Source organism: Pelobates fuscus, chromosome 3, assembly GCF_036172605.1.
Source record: "Pelobates fuscus isolate aPelFus1 chromosome 3, aPelFus1.pri, whole genome shotgun sequence".
Classification (NCBI taxonomy): domain Eukaryota; kingdom Metazoa; phylum Chordata; class Amphibia; order Anura; family Pelobatidae; genus Pelobates; species Pelobates fuscus.
The window spans coordinates 399475016-399495975 of NC_086319.1; the positions used below are offsets into that span (position 1 = coordinate 399475016).

The 20960-nt window shown below is 43.3% G+C and overlaps 1 protein-coding gene across 1 annotated transcript in view; it reads left to right on the forward strand.

The window, feature by feature from the left end:
* The first annotated feature begins 13191 nt into the window (after positions 1 to 13191).
* LOC134601906 (extracellular calcium-sensing receptor-like) overlaps positions 13192 to 20960 on the forward strand; it is a 36576-nt gene continuing 28807 nt past the window's right edge. The window contains exons 1-2 of the mRNA XM_063446410.1: positions 13192 to 13373; positions 19007 to 19298. Coding sequence (XP_063302480.1) covers positions 13192 to 13373; positions 19007 to 19298 — 474 coding nt within the window. The remainder of the gene's footprint in view (positions 13374 to 19006; positions 19299 to 20960) is intronic.

Below are 20960 nucleotides of genomic sequence, written 5' to 3' on the forward strand. Positions count from 1 at the left end.
CCCCCCTCCCTGCTTGCTAGCTGGCCAGGGAGGGGGGCTCCTTCCCTGGTGGTCCAGTGTCATTGGTAGTTCAGTGGGGGGAGAGGGGTGCTGGCAGAGCTGTACTTACCTTTCCTGCAGCTCCTGTCAGCTCTCTCCTCCTCCGTGCGGTCTGTGCAGCTCCCTCTGTCAGCTCCCAGTGTAAGTCTCGCGAGAGCCGCGGCTCTCGCGAGACTTACACTGGGAGCTGACCGAGGTGCTGAACGGACGGCGCGGAGGAGGAGAGAGCTGACAGGAGCTGCAGGAAAGGTAAGTACAGCTCTGCCAGCACCCCTCTCCCCCAGTCTGTATTATGGCAATGTAAATTGCCATAATACAGACTCTGACTCGAGTATAAGCCGAGTTGGGGTTTTTCAGCACAAAAAATGTGCTGAAAAACTCGGCTTATACTCGAGTATATACGGTACATTACAGAAAACACTCCCAGCAATTACACACAAAATCCTCCCCTCTCCCTGTGATATAATTATGTTACACAATGGGTTAACATAATTATCACAAGCAGGGAAAATACAGTTTTTACACATACACTGTAACTTTAAAACCATACAGCCAATCTTCATAAAAATAACATATTATTAATCAGCACACTTTAAACATAAACACTCTCAAACATCAGCCAAATCCATTCAGTAGATCAAAACTTAGATGGAAGCCCTTTATGACCGACCGCAAGCACATTTTCCTGCCCAAAACAGTTCCATAGATTTGGGCTGTGCGGCCGGTCAATTTCGTGCAGAAAAATGTGCATTCGAATCTTCGAACGGGACTTAGTCTCTGCAGCTGAAAACGGGACTTAGTCTCTGCAGCTGAAAATTCAGTATGGGAGAAGGTAAGGGTCAGCGGTGTTCGCGGAAATGTGTAGCCGATTTTAGTTCCATGAATTTGGCTACACATACCGATGACCTCGTTCAAATGAACAAAGATGGCCGCCGCCACGTGTTGGTTTGCACAAACTGCAGCCTCCCAGCGGTCGGCAATTTACCTGCAGTAACCTCACAGCCTGGGAGGTAAATTGACTGCACACTTCTGGGTGGTCCGCCTGTGTGGTACTTGGTTCAGTAAGCCCCATTTACTGAACCAAGTGGGAGAAAGCCAGGAACACAGTATATTAAAGGTTTGGGGACGTCTTAAAGGGGCATTGTTCACCAAAGTCACAATATGTCCCCAGACGGTTCTTAACCCCTTAAGGACACATGACATGTGTGACATGTCATGATTCCCTTTTATTCCAGAAGTTTGGTCCTTAAGGGGTTAAAGGGCCATACACACCCAATAAAAGTCCATAAGTTTTCAGGGGCACAATCTCCCAGGGGCCATAGTCATGAGGAAGGAGGCTGGCAAATAGGCTTCTCCACAACCCAGGGAAGCAGGGCAATTTGTCATTTAAAGGGCCAGTTACAAATAGCAGTTTGTAACACAGCTATAGTATAAAGAATGCACATTGTATTCCTAACACTATAGCGTAAAGTTTAACACTTTACAATCTTGTAGTTTGAAACTACTGGATTTGTCTTGTCCCATTTTTAAACTAGCGTGTTCTAGCAACATATTTGTTAATCTAACTTAATAAAGTTGTTTATTATTAATATATAGCCCCAATTTTTGTTCTATTTGGGGTTAGGGTTGTTACAAACTGCCGTTTGTAACTGCCGTTTCTAACCCTTTAAGAACAGCATTGGGGCTTATGGATTTTTATTGGACCATGCTGGCCCTTTTCTGGGGACATATTGTGACTTTTGGGAACAATGCCCCTATAAGACTATGACCCCAGACCTTTAAAATACTTTTCTTATGGCTTTCTCCCACTTGGCTCAGTAAATGGAGCTTACTGAACCAAGTACCACACAGGCGGACCACCCAGAAGTGGAAGCGTTCAGTTAATTTACCTCCTAGGCTGGGAGGCTGCTGTAGGTAAATTGGTCACCGCTGGGTGGCCACAGTGGGTGGCGGCGGCCATCTTTGTTCATTCGAACGAGGTCAGCAATATGTGTAGCCAAATCCATGGAACTGAAATCGGCTACACATTTCAACGAACACCGCTGACCCTTACCTTCTCCTACACTCGGTTTTCAGCTACAGAGACTCTGATTGGTTGGTTTGAAATCCAACAATCAGAGTGCTCTGTGTCATTTTACACAGCGTGGGAAAGTTCTTTGGAATTTTCCCACGCTGCGTAATTTGACTCATAACTCTCTGATTGGTGGATTAAGTAACAGGCTGCTCACTGTATAATAGACATGCCCCTACTCGCGGTATAGCGAGTAGGGGCATAATTTACTAATACTAAGTAATCTTTACTTAGTATTAGTAAATTTGGCTGAAAGACCAATTTAGGTCTTTCAGCCTTTTAGTAGATAGCTCCCTAATACCATGGGAATTAGGGAGTTATCTACTTATTCATTCCTGTCATTACACTGACTGGCCAAGTAACTTACATTTTATATGAATGTATGTTACTTGATTGTTGTAAGTGTTGCAAATGCTTACAGGTGAATCCTGGCTATGTTTGTATACCTTTTATTTAAAATTGTATACAATGTAACATTCTTCTTCTTTCACTGGGTAAGTATATTAGTACTTAGGCAATACTGTGCTTCGGAACCTTCAGAACTTCGACACTTCGGAAATTCGGTAATTTCGGAACCTCGGCAATTTGGAAGTACCCGAATGTCCGAATTGCCTGAAATTCGTCCAAATTCATATTCTACCGAAACGAATTGCACATGTCTAGTATCTTTTACTTCATCCCAGTCCCTGTGTGTTTCTTTATACCCTTCTCCAGCCTCTGTAGGTCTCTTTCCCCCAGCTTCTTTTGTGTATGTCTTAGCCCCAGCCCCTTTGTCTCGTTCTCCCCTTCCAAATCTCATCTCTGTGTCTCTTTCTAACTCCAGACTCTGTGTGCCTCTTTCTCTTCTCCCAGCCACTCTGTGTCTCTTTTTTCCCCAGCCCAGCATTGCCACCCACAAAACGTGTGTGTCACTTTGTTCCCCTTCCCTTCTGTATGTCTCTTTGTCCCCCAAACAAACCTTATGTATGTATCTTTCTCCCATATCCTCCCTGTGTCTCTCTTCCCCATCTCCTCCCTGTGTCTGTATCTTACCCCTCTGTCTCTTTGCCCCCCTTCCCCTCTCTTTATTACCCCTCTGTCTCTTTGTCTCCCCATCCAATGTGTCTCTCTATTACCCCTCTGTCTCTTTGTCCCCCCTTCCCTGGTGTCTCTCTATTACACCATCTGTCTTGGTGTCCCCCCTTCCCCTGTGTCTCTCCATTACCCCTCTCTTTGTCCCCCATCCCCCATCCCCTGTGTCTCTCTATTACCCCTCTCTTTGTCCCCCATACCCTGTGTCTCTATTACCCCTCTATTTGTCTATTACCTTTCCCCTGAGTTTCCACTGCCCCTCTGTTTCTGTGTCCCTACTGACCTTGTCACAGGAGGACTGAGGGAGGGGGCAGAGCTAACTGCCGCCCGGCACACTCACTGATACTGACATAAGTCATGCAGCTGAGGAGATGGGGCCGCTGGCCGCAAGGTGAGTACCCCCTCAGAGTGTGCCACGGACTGACCACCCGGTGGCACCGGCAGGCGTTTTTATTAAAGACGGCTGCAGGGCTCCCTCTCGCTAGGGAGTAAGAGCTCTGCAGCCCCCAGGTGCCGTGGCCCACTGGGAAATTTCCCGGTATCCTGGTGGGCCAGTCTGGCCCTGCTTATAGCTTTTCTCTTCATCTACTGTTTGATCCTATGGTACTTAAACTCCTTCTATCCTGATCACTTTCCCTCTTTTTTTGCTTTCATCAGTCCACACATATCTAGTCTTAGCAACATTCCAATGTCCTTGCTGTATATCCTAGTAAGATGGATCAGTGAGTCAATGTCCCGCTTACTCTTGGCATACAGCTTGATGTCATCCATGTAGAGTAGATGGCTAACAGTAGCTCCACTCTTGAACCTATATCCATATCCATTCTTCATGATGAACTGGCTAAGGGGGTTGAGGCCTATGCATAACAGTATTGGAAATAGCATATAACCTTGACAAAAGTCACATTTGATGATCACTTGTTTTATTATGCTGTAATTGACTTATGGAGCTGTTTTCCACTTGCTCATCAAGTTCTTGATGAAGGCTTTTATTTTCCTGTTGACCTTCTATAGAGCCAAGTATTCCAGTATCCATGTGGCATAGACTTTCTAGTAGTCAATCCAGGCTGTTTAACTATTGCTCTGTCGACTTCAAATACCAGTTATACCACTTCACCAGTAAGTGTCCATGGGCAAGACACCCAATGATATATGCCTACCCACCTCACTAATATGAGAGCAACACATACTAAGAGAGTCATGCCAGGTCAGACATCGCCCAGATTAACAAGGTTCGTATCAGATGCTAGGGAACCAGGGCTATCTGATGACAACTGGAACAAACCATTTTATATATGTAGATAGATATGAAAACCAACTCTACATGTTCCAGCCAAACAGCCGTAACTCTGCAATTGAAGGTAGCGTGGCTGAGTGGTCTAAGACACTGGATTTAAATGCTAGTTTCTTTAGAGGCATGGGTTTGAATCCCACAGCTGCGAAATATTATGTTTATCAGGGATTGTGCATTATTGTTCATAAATGCCAAATTGCCCATTTGTCAACTCATATGATCACTGAAAACATTCACGTTCCTGGCTCTTTTCATCTGGAACTTAAAATGTTTTTTTTTTGTTCTTCAAAGTGGCAAGTAAAATTTGCCATGCATGAACAGTCACCCATTGTAAAGCACTGCGGAATTTGATGGCGCTATATAAATATCATAAAATTAATAATAATAACATCCCGCTTCAACTGTATTTGTATTTACTGCAAATGAATCATTCCTCTGCTGTAGGTAAAATCTCTTCTGCTCAAGTCTCAGTCGAAGACCTCTTGTTAAAGGTAGGCAGACAATGTAATAGAGCAGCAGGAAATGCTAGCAGAATGCTTGGTTGTATAGGGAGAGGTATTAGCAGTAGAAAGAGGGAAGTGCTCATGCCATTGTACAGAACACTGGTGAGACCTCACTTGGAGTACTGTACACAGTACTGGAGACCCTATCTTCACAAGGATATTGATACCTTAGAGAGAGTTCAAAGAAGGGCTACTAAACTGGTTCATGGATTGCAGGATAAAACTTACCAGGAAAGGTTAAAGGATCTTAACATGTATAGCTTGGAGGAAAGACGAGACAGGGGGGATATGATAGAAACATTTAAATACATAAAGGGAATCAACACAGTAAAGGAGGAGACTATATTTAAAAGAAGAAAAACTACCACAACAAGAGGACATAGTCTTAAATTAGAGGGACAAAGGTTTAAAAATAATATCAGGAAGTATTACTTTACTGAGAGGGTAGTGGATGCATGGAATAGCCTTCCAGCTGAAGTGGTAGAGGTTAACACAGTAAAGGAGTTTAAGCATGCGTGGGATAGGCATAAGGCTATCCTAACTATACGATAAGGCCAGGGACTAATGCAAGTATTTAGAAAACTGGGCAGACTAGATGGGCCGAATGGTTCTTATCTGCCGTCAAATTCTATGTTTCTATGTTTCTATGTCCTTTGTGGTTTTCAAAGAACAACAGAAATTGCAGGTACTTGTGACCCATCGACAGACAATGTACCCCACCATGAAAAAAAATGAAACCAACTGTACTTGTTCCAGTTAAAGCACCCCAAAACATTTCTTAAGATGTCTACTGAATTGGATAAAACAATACTTCACTTTGAGAATTCCATAAATGTATTTGTACTTACTGCAAAGGAATCATTCCTCTGCTGGAGGTAAAATCTCCTCTACTCAAGTTTCAGTCGAAGACCTCTTGTCCTTTGTGGTTTTCTAACAACAACAACAGAAATTGAAAATGCTTGTGACCCTTCGACAGACAATTTACCCCCACCGTGAAAAAAAAAAATGAAACCAACTGTACGTGTTCCAGCCAATCAGCCGTGAAACTGCATTTGAACTATGTATATACATTTGCAGTATGGGGCTCCGTCCTGTTCTTCCATGTGACCAGAATCCTTTAGAGATGTTTGACCTGCACCTCCTTTTTAGTACAGTCTAACAATTTACCTGGGTCCCACTTGTTACCCGCAGCCACAGCCCCTGCATCTAGTTTTCTCAAGCAGGAGAATCCAGTTGACTCTACAGAGCTAAGCAGTGCCATGCAGGACTATGAGTGCATTAGCTCAACAATCTTAGTTGATGAACATGTTCGTGGGTTGGCCTAGCTTTTTCAGCAGGAAAAGGAACATATACAGCACAGGTGCCTGTTGAACCCAGGTAAGTGGCCGAAATGTATTAATACCATGCCAAAGTGTGACAAGCACTCGATGTGAGCCCTGTGACATCTCATTGAACATGTGGATGACCACACTCATATGACATCATCACTGACATTGTCAGGTACCTGGATTATCGGGATGAAACTTACAGGGTTTGAAGAGACCCTGATAGGGTTTCCAAGTAGCCTCCTGTGTGACACTCTCCCATTGTGTTCAGAAGCTTTTTTCAGAATTGAGAATGGTGTTTGATCAGACACAGAGATTGCAAGCTGCAGCTCTATTACAGGATCTGTAAGTTAATCACAGAGCTAAGCTGCACAATACAGCTGGACAATCTGTTTATCCCTCTGATACCGAGGTCTTGCACTATACAGCAGATATTTATTTATATCTATGCATTAGAATTGGGCACACATAGAGCATATAAAGCATGTGATCTTCTATTTGAATAATATTAAAAAATGATGACAATTTTCCTTTAAATCACATTGCAGTGACATTCCTATTTGTGTTTCTGTGGCTAAATCAACATGATTTTTCTGTTGAACTTTAGCTGTGTTCTATCTGAGCACCCAGTTTAATATAATATTTTTATTGCTCTCGTAGAATAAATTTTTTTTTAATATTTTTACAATAGGAGTAAAACGTGTTTTAAACATTTGAGATACATGTGGCAAATCCCATCTGCACATTGACTGCTATAATTTGCTACAAAGAGACAGTCTGGTCCCTGCATTGAAACAGTAAATGTCCATTGAGGATCCAGCATTTTGGCTCCTGGGGATATGGACGGTGTATATAAACCTGGACTGTGTGCATTTACTGAGGACTTATTCTGCATTATCTCACACTTTAAGAAGGACAAACTCTGCAAAACAAAGAGCCATTATCAGGTATAGTGAGTAGCAAGAGAACACAGATTTTTTTAAAATGTATCACCATTATTACAGCACAGATTTTTAGACATAGTTTATGCATTATGCAAGTCTTCTTCGTGTTATGATAACCTCCTAAGGGTCCCTGTTTGTGAGGCACAGTCCCTGTGTTGGACTCTAATCCTGCTGTCCCTCTTTTCTAGGAGCTCCATATTGTTGGTGTATCTGAGTGTATAACAGAGCTCCACAGCAATAATACTCCCAGTAACACCGCTTTAAACTATAACAAATGTGTTTGAAAATCAGTCTGTGTAAATAATATACATTGTACTTCTAAATTATTATTTTTTCATAAATTATTAGTAAGTCACCTAAAATTTCTCAGATCCCTAAAGTACACACTACATTCCATAATAATATCCTCTAATATTTCTCAATTAATCTCTGTACAGTAAAAATAATATTCTGCTTTAGAATGTCCATATATTCCCTCGTCCCTATTCTCTGTTCTGACCTTGAACACACGTATAGCCATACGCCTGTCTCAAACTATTGTAGACATAGACCTCTGTTAATTATTTTACTCATATATTATGGGCTTGGTTGCTTCATCTAAGTGTTGCTTCTAAGTGTGTGGTTGGAGATATTCTGAGAGCTTTACAGAAGCTTCAACTGTCTAAGAGTTGTGCTAAGAGTTTTTCTTTTCTACTGTTACAGGTAAAATTCATCTGTAGGAAAAGGTTACTGAATGCACAAGGTTTGATTTCCTGTTGGTAATTATAAGGCATTTGATTTGATTAGTTAGCTACTTGCTATTGATTGCTGTTTAATTAGCTATTGTTTGCAAACAAGCAGAGGCCTACCCAGGTGTTAAACATTCCTAGTGGGAGGTGATTTTAGGTGTATATAAGGGTTGTTGTCATTAGCTTGGCTAATAGAGCTTGGTTGCTTCATCTAAGTGTTGCTTCTAAGTGTGTGGTTGGAGATATTCTGGAGAGTGTTGCTTCTAAGTGTGTGGTTGGAGATATTCTGGAGAGTGTTGCTTCTAAGTGTGTGGTTGGAGATATTCTGGAGAGTGTTGCTTCTAAGTGTGTGGTTGGAGATATTCTGGAGAGTGTTGCTTCTAAGTGTGTGGTTGGAGATATTCTGGAGAGTGTTGCTTCTAAGTGTGTGGTTGGAGATATTCTGGAGAGTGTTGCTTCTAAGTGTGTGGTTGGAGATATTCTGGAGAGTGTTGCTTCTAAGTGTGTGGTTGGAGATATTATGGAGAGTGTTGCTTCTAAGTGTGTGGTTGGAGATATTCTGGAGATAAACTGGAGGTAATCTGAGGTATTCAGGAGGATAAATAAAAAGTGAAAATTTGATTGAATTAAATAATTCACCTCATTGGAATGGCAGACTTAGTTCAGTGTAATAGTTGCTATGCATTTGTTTCATGTTCCACGTTTTGGAGGTTTGGTTGTTGCCTAATCTGTAGACAGTTCTCTATCTTGCAGGAGGAGATTGTATTTTTGAAGTCTGAGATTTGTAAATTATCTGGTAAACAAACTCAGGCTGGAACTGCTGCAAAGCCACTGCCACAGAGACGTACTAGGAATGGCAGATGGATCACTGTAGGATCTGGTAGATTTAGAGTTGTGGATGAAAGGCATATTGCACAGTCTGTTGCTCTACATAATTCATTTTCTGCAATTTCAGAGTGTAATTGTGTTATGGAGACAGGCACTGAGGGTAGTGGTGTTGTGGAGAGAGGCACTGAGACTAGTGGTGTTGTGGAGAGGGGCTTGGAGACTATGGTGAGGCCTAATAGAAAGCAGTTGTTGTTAGGGGATTCCATCATAAGAGGTGTGGAGATGGACAATGGTGGTCTTGTGAGGTGTCTTCCCGGAGCTACTGCTCACAGAGACAGGAGACGTATCTGTAATATTGTTAAGCGAGCAAAGCAGGAAGGGGAATTGGATGTACTTGTCCATCTAGGGACAAATGACTTGGCTTGCAATGAGGTTTCAGAGGTTAAAGAAGCTTTTAGTGTTTTTGCCAATGATCTACGGCAGGTTGCTTCCACACTGTCATTCTCTGAAGTTCTGCCTGTGCATAACACTCAGAACGACAGGCGGATGTGTATTAGGGACTTTAACTTGTGGCTTGGTGAATGGTGTTTGGAGCAAGGATTTGGCTTTATTTCTCATGGTAGCTCTGTTTGGAATGGAAATAAACTGTACAAAAAAGATGGTTTGCATCTTTCTCAAAAGGGAACAAATGTACTCTGTGAGCAGTTCAGAGGCTTTGCTAGGATGTATTTAAACTAGGTGGGGGGGGGGCAAAAGGTTGATAAAACATCAATCCAATTGTCCCCCAAAACAAGGACAGAAGGTGCCTGTAGCAAGTGTGTTAAAAAATGATAAGCTTAGAGTCATGTCTACAAATGCTCGCAGTTTAGGGAATAGAATCCATGAACTTGTGGCAATAATGGCAACTGATAGTGTAGATTTAGTCGCTGTTACTGAGACATGGTATAATGAGAAAAATGACTGGGACATAACAATACCAGGGTACTCTTTGTATAGAAAAGACAGGGAAGGCAGGAAAGGGGGAGGGATGGCCCTGTATGGCATACCTTACCATACCTTACCTTCTGCAATATCACTAATAAAAATATTAAAGAGAATGGGTCCAAGTACAGATCCACGAGGTACCCCACTGTATGGCCCTGTATGTGAAGGATAGCATAAAATCTACCCTAATAAAAGTTAGTGAGGCAAACATAGAGTCCGTTGGGGTTACGTTAGAATTTGGTAATCACACAGTAACTCGTGTAGGTGTGATTTATAGGCCCCCAGGACAAATTGAAGAGTTAGATAATCTACTAGTTGAGGAAAAAGCTAAAATGACAATGAAGGGGGAAGTTATCATCATGGGTGACTTTAGTCTTCCTGATGTGAATTGGAAAACAAAAATAGCTGCTTGTGCCAGGAGCACACATATTCTAAACTCCCTACTGGGATTGTCTCTAAAACAAGTCGTTGAGGAGCCAACTCGTAAAGAGGCCATACTAGATTTAGTAATAACAAATGGAGATTTGGTATCCGATATTACTGTAGGTGAAAGTTTAGGATTCAGTGATCATCAGTCAGTGTGGTTTAATATAAGAACAGTGACTGAGTCACACCACACAAAAACAAAAGTTTTAGACTTTAGAAAAACAAACTTTTCTAAAATTAGAATATGCGTAAAGGAGTCATTATCAGACTGGAGCAATTTAAATGGAGTCCAAAAGAAATGGGATTATTTAAAAGTTGCACTACTGAAGGCAACATCAAATTGCTTGTCAGTAAAAGCAACATTTTCAATTCAAGAAACCTCTGTGGTACTCCGCAGATGTGGCCAAAATAGTAAAAAACAAAAAGTTAGCATTTAGTAATTATAAAAAACCCCAGAGTGAAAAAACAGAATAATCTATAAGATTAAGCATAAAGAAGCTAAGCAAGTTATAAGAGCTTCCAAATCACACACAGAAGAGAAAATAGCACAGTCAGTAAAAAATGGGGACACAACTTTTTTTAGATACATAAATGAGAAAAGAAAGGATTAGTTAGATTAAAAACAAAAGAAGAGGTCTAGCTGACTGCCTCAATGAAGATTTTTGTTTGGTATTTACAGATGAAAATGAAGGAAAGGGACCTCAGTTAAGAAAAAGGATAAATGAGTCATTTATAACACGTGAGTTTACAGAGGAAGAGGTTCTATTTCAACTGTCAAAAGTAAAGACAAATAAGTCAATGGGACCTGATGGAATACACCCAAAGCTATTAAAAGAGCTTAGTGGTGTACTAGCAAAACCATTAACAGATTTATTTAACCAATCATTGATAACAGGAGTAGTCCCAGAAGATTGGAAGTTGGCGAATGTTGTGCCCATTCACAAGAAAGGTAATAGGGAGGAGTCGGGCAACTATAGGCCAGTAAGCCTTACTTCAGTAGTGGGGAAAGTGATGGAAACCATGTTAAAGGATAGGATTGTCGAACATCTAAAACCACATGGATTTCAAGATCAGAGACAACATGGGTTTACTTCAGGGAGATCATGCCAAACTAATCTTATTGATTTTTTTGATTGGGTAACTAAAATTATATATCAGGGTGGTGCAGTAGACATTGCTTACCTAGATTTCAGTAAGGCTTTTGACACTGTTGCACATAGAAGGCTTATCAATAAACTGCAATCTTTAAGTTTGGATTCCAATATTGTTGAAATGGGTAAGGCAGTGGCTGAGTGACAGGCAACAGAGGGTTGTAGTCAATGGAGTATACTCGAAGCTTGGGCTTGTCACCAGTGGGGTACCTCAGGGATCTGTACTTGGACCCATTCTCTTTAATATTTGTATTAGTGATATTGCAGAAGGTAAGGTATGGTAAGGTATGTATTTTTGATGATGATACTAAGATATGATACTAAGATATGTAACAGGGTTGATGTTCCAGGAGGGATAAGCCAAATGGCTTATGATTTAGGTAAATTAGAAAAATGGTCAGAGTTGTGGCAACTGACATTTAATGTGGATAAGTGCAAGATAATGCATCTTGGACGTAAAAACCCAAGGGCAGAGTACAGAATATTTGATTGAGTCCTAACCTCAACATCTGAGGAAAGGGATTTAGGGGTGATTATTTCTGATGACTTAAAGGTAGGCAGACAATGTAATAGAGCAGCAGGAAATGCTAGCATAATGCTTGGTTGTACAGGGAGAGGTATTAGCAGTAGAAAGAGGGAAGTGCTCATGCCATTGTACAGAACACTGGTGAGACCTCACTTGGAGTATTGTACGCAGTACTGGAGACCGTATCTTCAGAAGGATATTGATACTTTAGAGAGAGTTCAGAGAAGGGCTACTAAACTGGTTAATGGATTGCAGAATAAAACTTACAAGGAAAGGTTAAATGATCTTAACATGTATAGCTTGGAGGAAAGACGAGACAGGGGGGATGTGTTAGAAACATTTAAATACATAAAGGGAATCAACACAGTAAAGGAGGAGACTATATTTAAAAGAAGAAAAACTACCACAACAAGAGGACATCGTCTTAAATTAGAGGGCATAGGTTTAAAAATAATATCAGGAAGTATTACCTTACTGAGAGGGTAGTGGATGCATGGAATAGCCTTCCAGCTGAAGTGGTAGAGGTTAACACAGTAAAGGAGTTTAAGCATGCGTGGGATAGGCATAAGGCTATCCTAACTATAAGATAATGCCAGGGACTAATGAAAGTATTTAGAAAATTGGGCAGACTAGATGGGCCGAATGGTTCTTATCTGCCGTCACATTCTATGTTTCTATGGGTAATTTTAGCAAAATTTCTACAGGAATGATGAATTTTACTCTACACGTAATGCCTGCCATTTCTGATATTACTAATGTTCTCTGGCCATCACCTCCATATTCTCCCTGCTACCTTTTGTCTCGTTTCCCCATTTTAACATGTAATTCAAAGCTCACAGACTATCTAGAAAAGCACTTTGTATAAAAGAACCCCAAGGTCTAGATTTCATCCCACATTTTGTTTTCATCTGAGTATGAATTTACTGTGTTTTTTACACAATTGTACAGCACTGCGGAATATGTGGGCTCATTATAAAAGCCAGTAATAATAATAATAATGTTCCAACTCTGACACATGATATATCTATCCTTTTCTCTACATTAATTACCAGGTCTGCTCCAGCGAATGGGAATCCTATACATGGTACAGCTGTGTAAAAGCATGTTATGTCATATATTTACCTTTATTGATGTGTGTACATTTTATTGGGAATATGACTTGAAGAAGATCACACTGACCAAAACGTAGTCTTTTTGAATTCAGTAAACCACACCAAAAAAGATAAACTGACGGAGTCTTGGATTTCTTTTCTCTTGTAAATATGGGACTGTGTCTCTATATGAAAAATTGGCACCTGGTCATGTTCCTTCTAATTCCTGTATTTTACTCTGAAGACCAGCAATGCAGACTGCCCGTCACAGAGCTTGGAGGGATGTTACAGCCTGGAGATATAATGGTCGGGGTGATATTACCTCTGCATCTTGATAACTTGTATCAAACGATATTCTTTAATGAGACACCACCCAGTTTCCCATGTTTGAAGTAAGATCAGATTTCACTGTGTGCTCGAGTATTGATTCCTTTTACTGCAAATTACACAAACCCCACATACTGCTCTGAACATTCTATCAATGTTATTAAGTGGATGCTCAATGTTTGGAGTAACCTGCTGTAATGGTTAGGGTACACAGCACATACAGTGTAGCTCCTCTGCTTCAGTTTGGATAATGTGGTATTATGTGATTGTTATGACTAGATTGGTTATTTGCTTTTTCACAAGTCATAACAAACACACACACCTCCCCCCCTACAAGAATACACATCCAGACACACAGATTGTTAATGAAAACATGCTCATACATACAAACACACATATGCCGCAACATACAAATTAATTCAAATAAACTGTGTTCGAATTACAAAGAAGTCAAAAGGTATGAGAAGATAAACTAGCATTACTTTGTATCAGTGACACACTGTCATAGCATCTCCATCCTGCAATGTAACCTACTTCATATCGCTGTACTCACTGTCCCTATTCACTGTCATAGCATCTCCATCATGCACTGTAACCTACCTTATATCTCTGTACTCACTGTCCCTATCTACTGTCATAGCACCTCCATCCTGCACTGTAACCTACCTTATATCTCTGTACTCACTGTCCCTATCCACTGTCATAGCACCTCCATCCTGCACTCAGGCCCGTCTCTACCCGACAGGCAAAACAAGCAACTGCTTGGGGCCCCGAGCTGGCCCGGAGCCCCAAGCAGAGCCGGCAGGGGCATGCGGTCCTGGGGGGCCCAGACTGCTCAGGTCATCCGGGCCCCACATTCAGTGGGTACATACCGGGTCGCAGGGGGCCCGGTATGTACCCACTGGGCCAGCCTCTTCTCCTGGGGGGCCCAGCAGCCGGTCACCTCAGGGCCCCCCAGAGGCTGGCCCTGCTGACACGCGGCGGGCGCGCGAGGGAGCACTCTCCCTGGCTGAGTGCTTCCTCTTCAGCTCCCTCGCGCACCGTACTGATGCCGGAGCCGGAAGATAACGTCATCTTCCGGCTCCAGCATCAGTACGCGGCGCGCAAGGGAGCTGAAGAGGAACCACTCAGCCAGGGAGAGTGCTCCCTCGCGCGCCCGCCGGGTGTCAGGGACAGCCGACAGGGAGGACATTTCAGTGAGTGGGGGAGAGGGAGGGAGGAAATTGGAGGGGGGAGGGAGAAAATTTGAGTGGGGGGGAGGGAGAAAATTTGAGTGGGGTGGGAGGGAGAAAATTTGAGTGGTGTGGGGGGGAGGGAGAAAATTTGAGTGGGTGGGGGGGGAGGGAGGAAATTTGAGTGGGTTGGGGGGCGAGGGAGGAAATTTGAGTGGGGGGGAGAGGGAGGAAATTTGAGTGGGTGGAGGGGGAGAGGGAGGGAGGAAATTCGAGGGAGTGGGGGGGAGAGGGAGGGAGGAAATTTGAGGGAGTGGGGGGGAGAGGGAGGGAGGAAATTTGAGGGAGGGATAGGTAGGAATTTGAGGGGGAGAGGAAGGGAGGACATTTGAGGGAGGGGGGAGAGGAAGGGAGGACATTTGAGGGAGGGGGAGAGGGAGAGGGAGGGGGAGAGGAAGGGAGGAAATTTGAGGGAGGGGGAGAGGAAGGAAATTTGAGGGAGGGGGAGAGGAAGGAAATTTGAGGGAGTGGGGGGGAGAGGAAATTTGAGGGAGTGGGGGGAGAGGGAGGGAGGAAATTTTTGGGGGGGAGAGGAAGGGAGGAAATTCGAAGGGGGGAGAGGAAGGAAATTTGAGGGAGGGGAGGGAGAGGTAGGAATTTGAGGGGGGAGAGGAAGGGAGGACATTTGAGGGAGGGGGGAGAGGAAGGGAGGACATTTGAGGGAGGAGGGAGAGGGAGAGGGAGAGGGAGGGGGGAGAGGAAGGGAGGAAATTTGAGGGAGGGGGAGAGGAAGGAAATTTGAGGGAGTGGGGGGGAGAGGGAGGGAGGAAATTTGAGGGAGTGGGGGAGAGGGAGGGAGGACATTTTTTGGGGGGAGAGGAAGGGAGGAAATTCGAAGGGGGGGAGAGGAAGGAAATTTGAGGGAGGGGAGGGAGAGGTAGGAATTTGAGGGGGGAGAGGAAGGGAGGAAATTTGAGGGAGGGGGAGAGGAAGGAAATTTGAGGGAGGGGGAGGGAGGAGGGAAATTTAAGGGGGGAGGGAGGAAGGAAAATTGAGGGGGGGAGGGAGGAAGGAAATTGGAGGGGGGAGAGGAAGGAAATTGGAGGGGGGAGGAAGGAAATTGGAGGGGGGAGGAAGGAAATTGGAGGCGGGAAGAAGGAAGGAAATGAGAGGGAGGGGGAGAAGGAAGGAAATGAGAGGGAGGGGGAGAAGAAGGAAATGAGAGGGAGTGGGAGAAGAAGGAAATTGGACGGCAGGAGAAGGCAATGAGAGGGAGGGGGAGAAGAAGGAAATAGGAGAGGGGGGAGAAGAAGGAAATTGACGGGGGTAGGGGGAGAGATTGACATCCATCACACACACACACACACAATGCACCCCTTGCACACAGAAAAACACACAATGCATTACACACAGACACACATACACAAGCAATGCATCCCTTACACACAGCAACACACAATGCACCCCTTCCACACACTCAGTGCATCCCTTACAGCAGTGTTTCCCAACCCAGTCCTCAAGGCACACCTACCAGTCCAGGATTTAGGGGTGACCCAGTTGTGTCTAAGGTGTTTTTTCTTTTTTTTCTAAAAACACCTTAGACAAAACTGGGTAATCCTTAAATCCTGGACTGGTAGGTGTGCCTTGAGGACTGGGTTGGGAAACACTGCCTTACAGACACACACACTGCATCCCATACATACACAAACTCACCTTGCAGCCCTTACACATACAAACACAGATTCACACAATGCATTCCTTACACACATCAGGACATCCCCCTCCCCCCACACACACACACACACCCCTGTGAACAAACTCATTGGTGGAACATGAAGGTGGACCCTGGGACCCAGACCTTGAGCTGTGTAAATGGCCCTCAAAAAATGGAGCTGCTTCCCGTTCTCCCAGAACATTGATTTTTGTGACCACAGTTACAAACCGCCTCCAGAGAGCCTGTTCTACACCAGACCAGTGGAGCCAGACGGCAGCTGAAGCCCATCATCATCCTCATCTGGTTGTAAGTAGGCAATCTAGTATATTATTCGTGGCACTAATCTCTAATTTACCTCACATTAAAGGGACACTATAGTCCCCAAAACCACTGCAGCTTAATGTAGTGGTTCTGGTGTCTATAGCCTGTCCCTGCAGGCCTTTTATTGTAAACACGGCGGCACTGCAGCACTGTGTTAGTTAACATGGCAGATCATATGGGTGGGGCACTGTGATGTCACATGGGGGGCGGCAAACTTTACTTTTGCCTAGGGCGGCAAAAATCCTTGCACCGGCCCTGCAGACACTGCATCCCTGTGGGCGGACTCAGGGGGGGGGGGGGGGGGAAGGACCCGGGTGCAGGCGCCGACCTTGAGCGTGCATGTGGGGGCCTCCATGTCCATTTTGCTTGGGGCCCCCAAATTCCTTCAAATGGCCCTGCCTGCACTGTAACCTACCTCATAGCTCTGTACTCGCTGTCCCTATTCTCTGTCATAGCACCTCCATCCTGCATTTTAACCCACCTCATATGTCTGTACTCACACTCCCTATCCACTGTCATAGCATCTCCATCCTGCGCTGTAACCTACCTCATATATCTGTACTCACTATCCCTATTCACTGTCATAGCACCTCCATCCTGCACTGTAACCTACCTTATATCTCTATACTTAACTGTCCTTATCCATTGTCATCGCACGTCCATCCTGCACTGTAACCTATCTCATATCTCTGTACTCACTGTCCCTATCCACTGTCATAGCACCTCCATCCTGCACTGTAACCTACCTCATATTATTATTATTATTATTATTATTATTATTATTATGATATTTTTAAGAGCGCCGTCAAATTCCGCAGCGCTTTACAATGGGTGGACGAACAGACATGTAGTTGTAACCAGACAAGTTAGACACACAGGAACAGAGGGTTTGAGGGCCCTGCTCAATTAGCTTACATGCTAGAGGGAGTGGGGTAAAATAACACAAAAGGTAAGGATAGTATTAGACTAGTGACAGTTGCAGAAGAGGAATCAGTTGGGAGCTATTAACAGTTTAATTGATACGCTTTTATGAAGAAGTGGGGTTTTAATGATGTTTTGAAGGAGTGGAGACTGGTGAGCATTTAACGGAGGAGGGAAGCGAGTTCCACCGGAGTGCAGAGTGCAGCCCTCGAGAAATCTTGAAGGCGAGCATCATGAGAAGTGTGAGTACGGACAGAAGATAGACGTAAGTCTTCAGCAGATCGTAAGGGCCTAGACGGGACATACTTGTGTATAAGTGAGGATAGATAGGTGAGAGCAGAATTATGTAGAGATTTGAAAGCAAGAACCAGCATTTTAAATTGAGCTCTATATTTTATAGGAAGCCAATGTAGGGACTGACAGAAGGGTGAGGCATGGGAGGTGCGGGCGGACAGGAAGATGAGCCTCGCCGCCGCATTCATTATGGACTGTAACGGCGCAAGTTGGGAGCACGTAAGACCACTGAGAAGCGGATTACAATAGTCAAGGCGAGAAAAGACAGTGGAATGGACCAACACCTTAGTCGCATCTGGCGTTAAGTAGGGGCGGATGCGCGCAATGTTTTTGAGATGGAAATGACAGGATTTGGCAATAGATTGAACATGAAGCTTGAAGGAGAGGTCGGAGTCAAAGAGAACACCTAGGCAGCGAGCCTGCGTGGTGGAGCTGATGGTAGCACCATTGACTTGGAGGGAGACAAACACAGGAGTAACAACATTTGAGGGAGGAAAGACCAGAATTTCAGTTTTGGTCAAGTTTAGTTTAAGGAAGTGGGCAGCCACCCAGTTAGAAACAGCAGAGAGGCAGTCAGAGACACTAGTCAAGAGGGACGGGGAGAGATCAGGAGAGGACAGGTAGATTTGCGTGTCATCTGCATAGAAATGATATTGGAAGCCAAAGGAACTAATGAGTTTACCAAGGGAGGCAGTATAGATGGAGAACCGTAGGGGACCAAGGACTGAACCTTGGGGGACACCAACAGAGAGGAGTTCGGGAGAAGAAGCAGAGCCAGAGAAAGAAACACTGAAAGAGTGCTGGGAGAGGTAGGAGGAGCACCAGGAGAGAGCAATATCTTGTAGACTGATATTGCGGAGGATGAGAAGAAGCTGTTGATGATCAACAGTGTCAAAAGCCGCAGACAGGTCAAGGAGAATTAGGATAGAGTAGTGACCACGAGATTTTGCAGCGAGTAAATATCTCTGTACTCACTGTCCCTATTCACTGTCATAGCACCTCCATCCTGCACTGTAACCTACCTCATAGCTCTGTACTGTGTCACCATACACACTCTAACCTACATTACATATTTGTTCTCGCTGTCTCCATCCACTGCCTTTGAAGCTTTATCCTGTGCTGTAACCTACCTCATATCCCTATATTTATTGACTTTATCCTAATCTCAATCACTGCATCTCATCTCAGCACAACATCATTTATCAAATCCTCTCTTTTATATTTTGGTATTCCGTACTTATATATTTTTCTCTGTTATTTTTTATTTTCTTTAAAGCTTCCAGTATGAGATCTATCAGTATCTTCAAACAGTGATATTCGCCATAGAGGAAATCAACAGGAATCCTAATATTCTCACAAATGTCTCCCTTGGATATCAAGCATATGATTCGTGCAGTTTGTTGCAGCAGAGCGTACAGGGAACCTTTCAAGTACTGACAGGACACAGTATGGCCATTCCTAATTACCGGTGCATTGGGGACATCCCTTTAAGTGCTGTCATTGGCCAGTCTGCATCTACACACTCAATTATGCTGGCACATATTCTGGGGCTCTACAAATACCCACAGGTAAGAGGAAAGGAAAAAAGGCTACACTCTCGTATATATATATATGTATATATATATATATTATTTTCATTTTTTAATTTTTTTTATTTGTGGTCCGGGAAAACAAGGTGAGTTATAGTAGTGGTGGTGTAAGTCGGTTGTGGTGTGCTAAAACCAATGTTCTGGTAGGCCTGTAATAAGAAGGCAAAAAGTTCAACTTCTCATAGTAGTATGTCTCCATTCACCTTTTTGGAATAGAATCTTTGTGTTCTAGCTGCTTTTGAAACTTCTCATAATAGCACCCTCTAATTGAAGAGAAACATGAAAAGTGCAAAGTTCAACAGTTTAGCACCTTAATAGGCATTGACATTATGTAACCAGTACTTTAAATGCCTGCCTAAATTCCCTCTCCAGTTGAGTACATGGACATAAGCATCTTGCAAGTCTATTAACTTCATCCATTGTATTAACAATAATGGCTTTTTTATGAATGACAGATGTCAAGAATGCAGTAAACCTGTCTAGATGTAGAATGTCTCCATCCACCTTTTAGAAGTAGAATCTTTGTGTTCTAGCTACTTTTGAAACTCCCCATAATAGCACCCTCTAATTGAAGGGAAACATGAAAATGACAAAGTTCAACAGTTTAGCAGCTTAATAGGTGTTGACATTATGTAACCAGTATTTTAAATGCCTTCCTAAATCCCCTCTCCAGTTGAGGGATGCCTTTAGTGTATGCAGATGATCTCCCCTGTCCCAGCCATCGATGACGTGTTCTGGGATGTTCCACCAAAGACTACAGACGCAGCGCCTATTCTTACAGAATGATCTGAACATGTTGAAGGTTGTATCCAAATAGTTTTATGATGTTGTGAGCTAATTTATAAATAAAATCTGTTATTTCCTGTTGTTGAATCACAGTGATCCATTGGTTGGGGCATATATCGAGACACGGTGGAAGCGGAGTCTCATTAGTAGTGAGGAGATTGGTTCCCTGTGGCTTCTATACGATCCCTGGATATGTAGTATGACAGTCAACAATCTTTACTTATGTAAAAAGTTTTACTGCACTTTCTCAAGAGAGCTCTACCATGCCTTGGACTTTTAAACCATTTTCCCAGCTATACCCTTAACTGGGAGGGAGCATATAGAATTCAGCAGATCTATCTTTCACCATGAAGATGTAAAAATGAAGAGCCCTTCCACTGCAATCTCAGAAACCTCTAGTGATGTTTAGCATTGAGTACATGGAAATAAGCATTGTGCAAATATATTGACTGCATCCATTGTACTAGGAATAATGTTTTTTTTTATGAATGACAGATGTTCAAGAATCCATTAAACCTGTGTAGATCTAGGATGTCTCCATTCATCTTTTAGAAATATAATCTTTGTTTTCTAGCTGCAGATTATCTGCCAGTATTTTTGATAACAAGCTGTCATCTTGCTATCAATTTTACAAGATTCCCCGTGCCTTTAGAGCTCATCCCCCTCCCCCCCACCCAAAACTTCCGTGAACCACCACCATGTTTCACAGTGGGATGGTATTCTTTTCACTATAGACCCCTCTCCAAACATAGCGCTTTTGGTTGTGACCATATTTAAAGCTCTATTTTAGTATTGTTACTCCAAATTACAGTGAGCAAGAAGCTGTGAGCTGTGTCAAGGTGTCGTTGAACATAT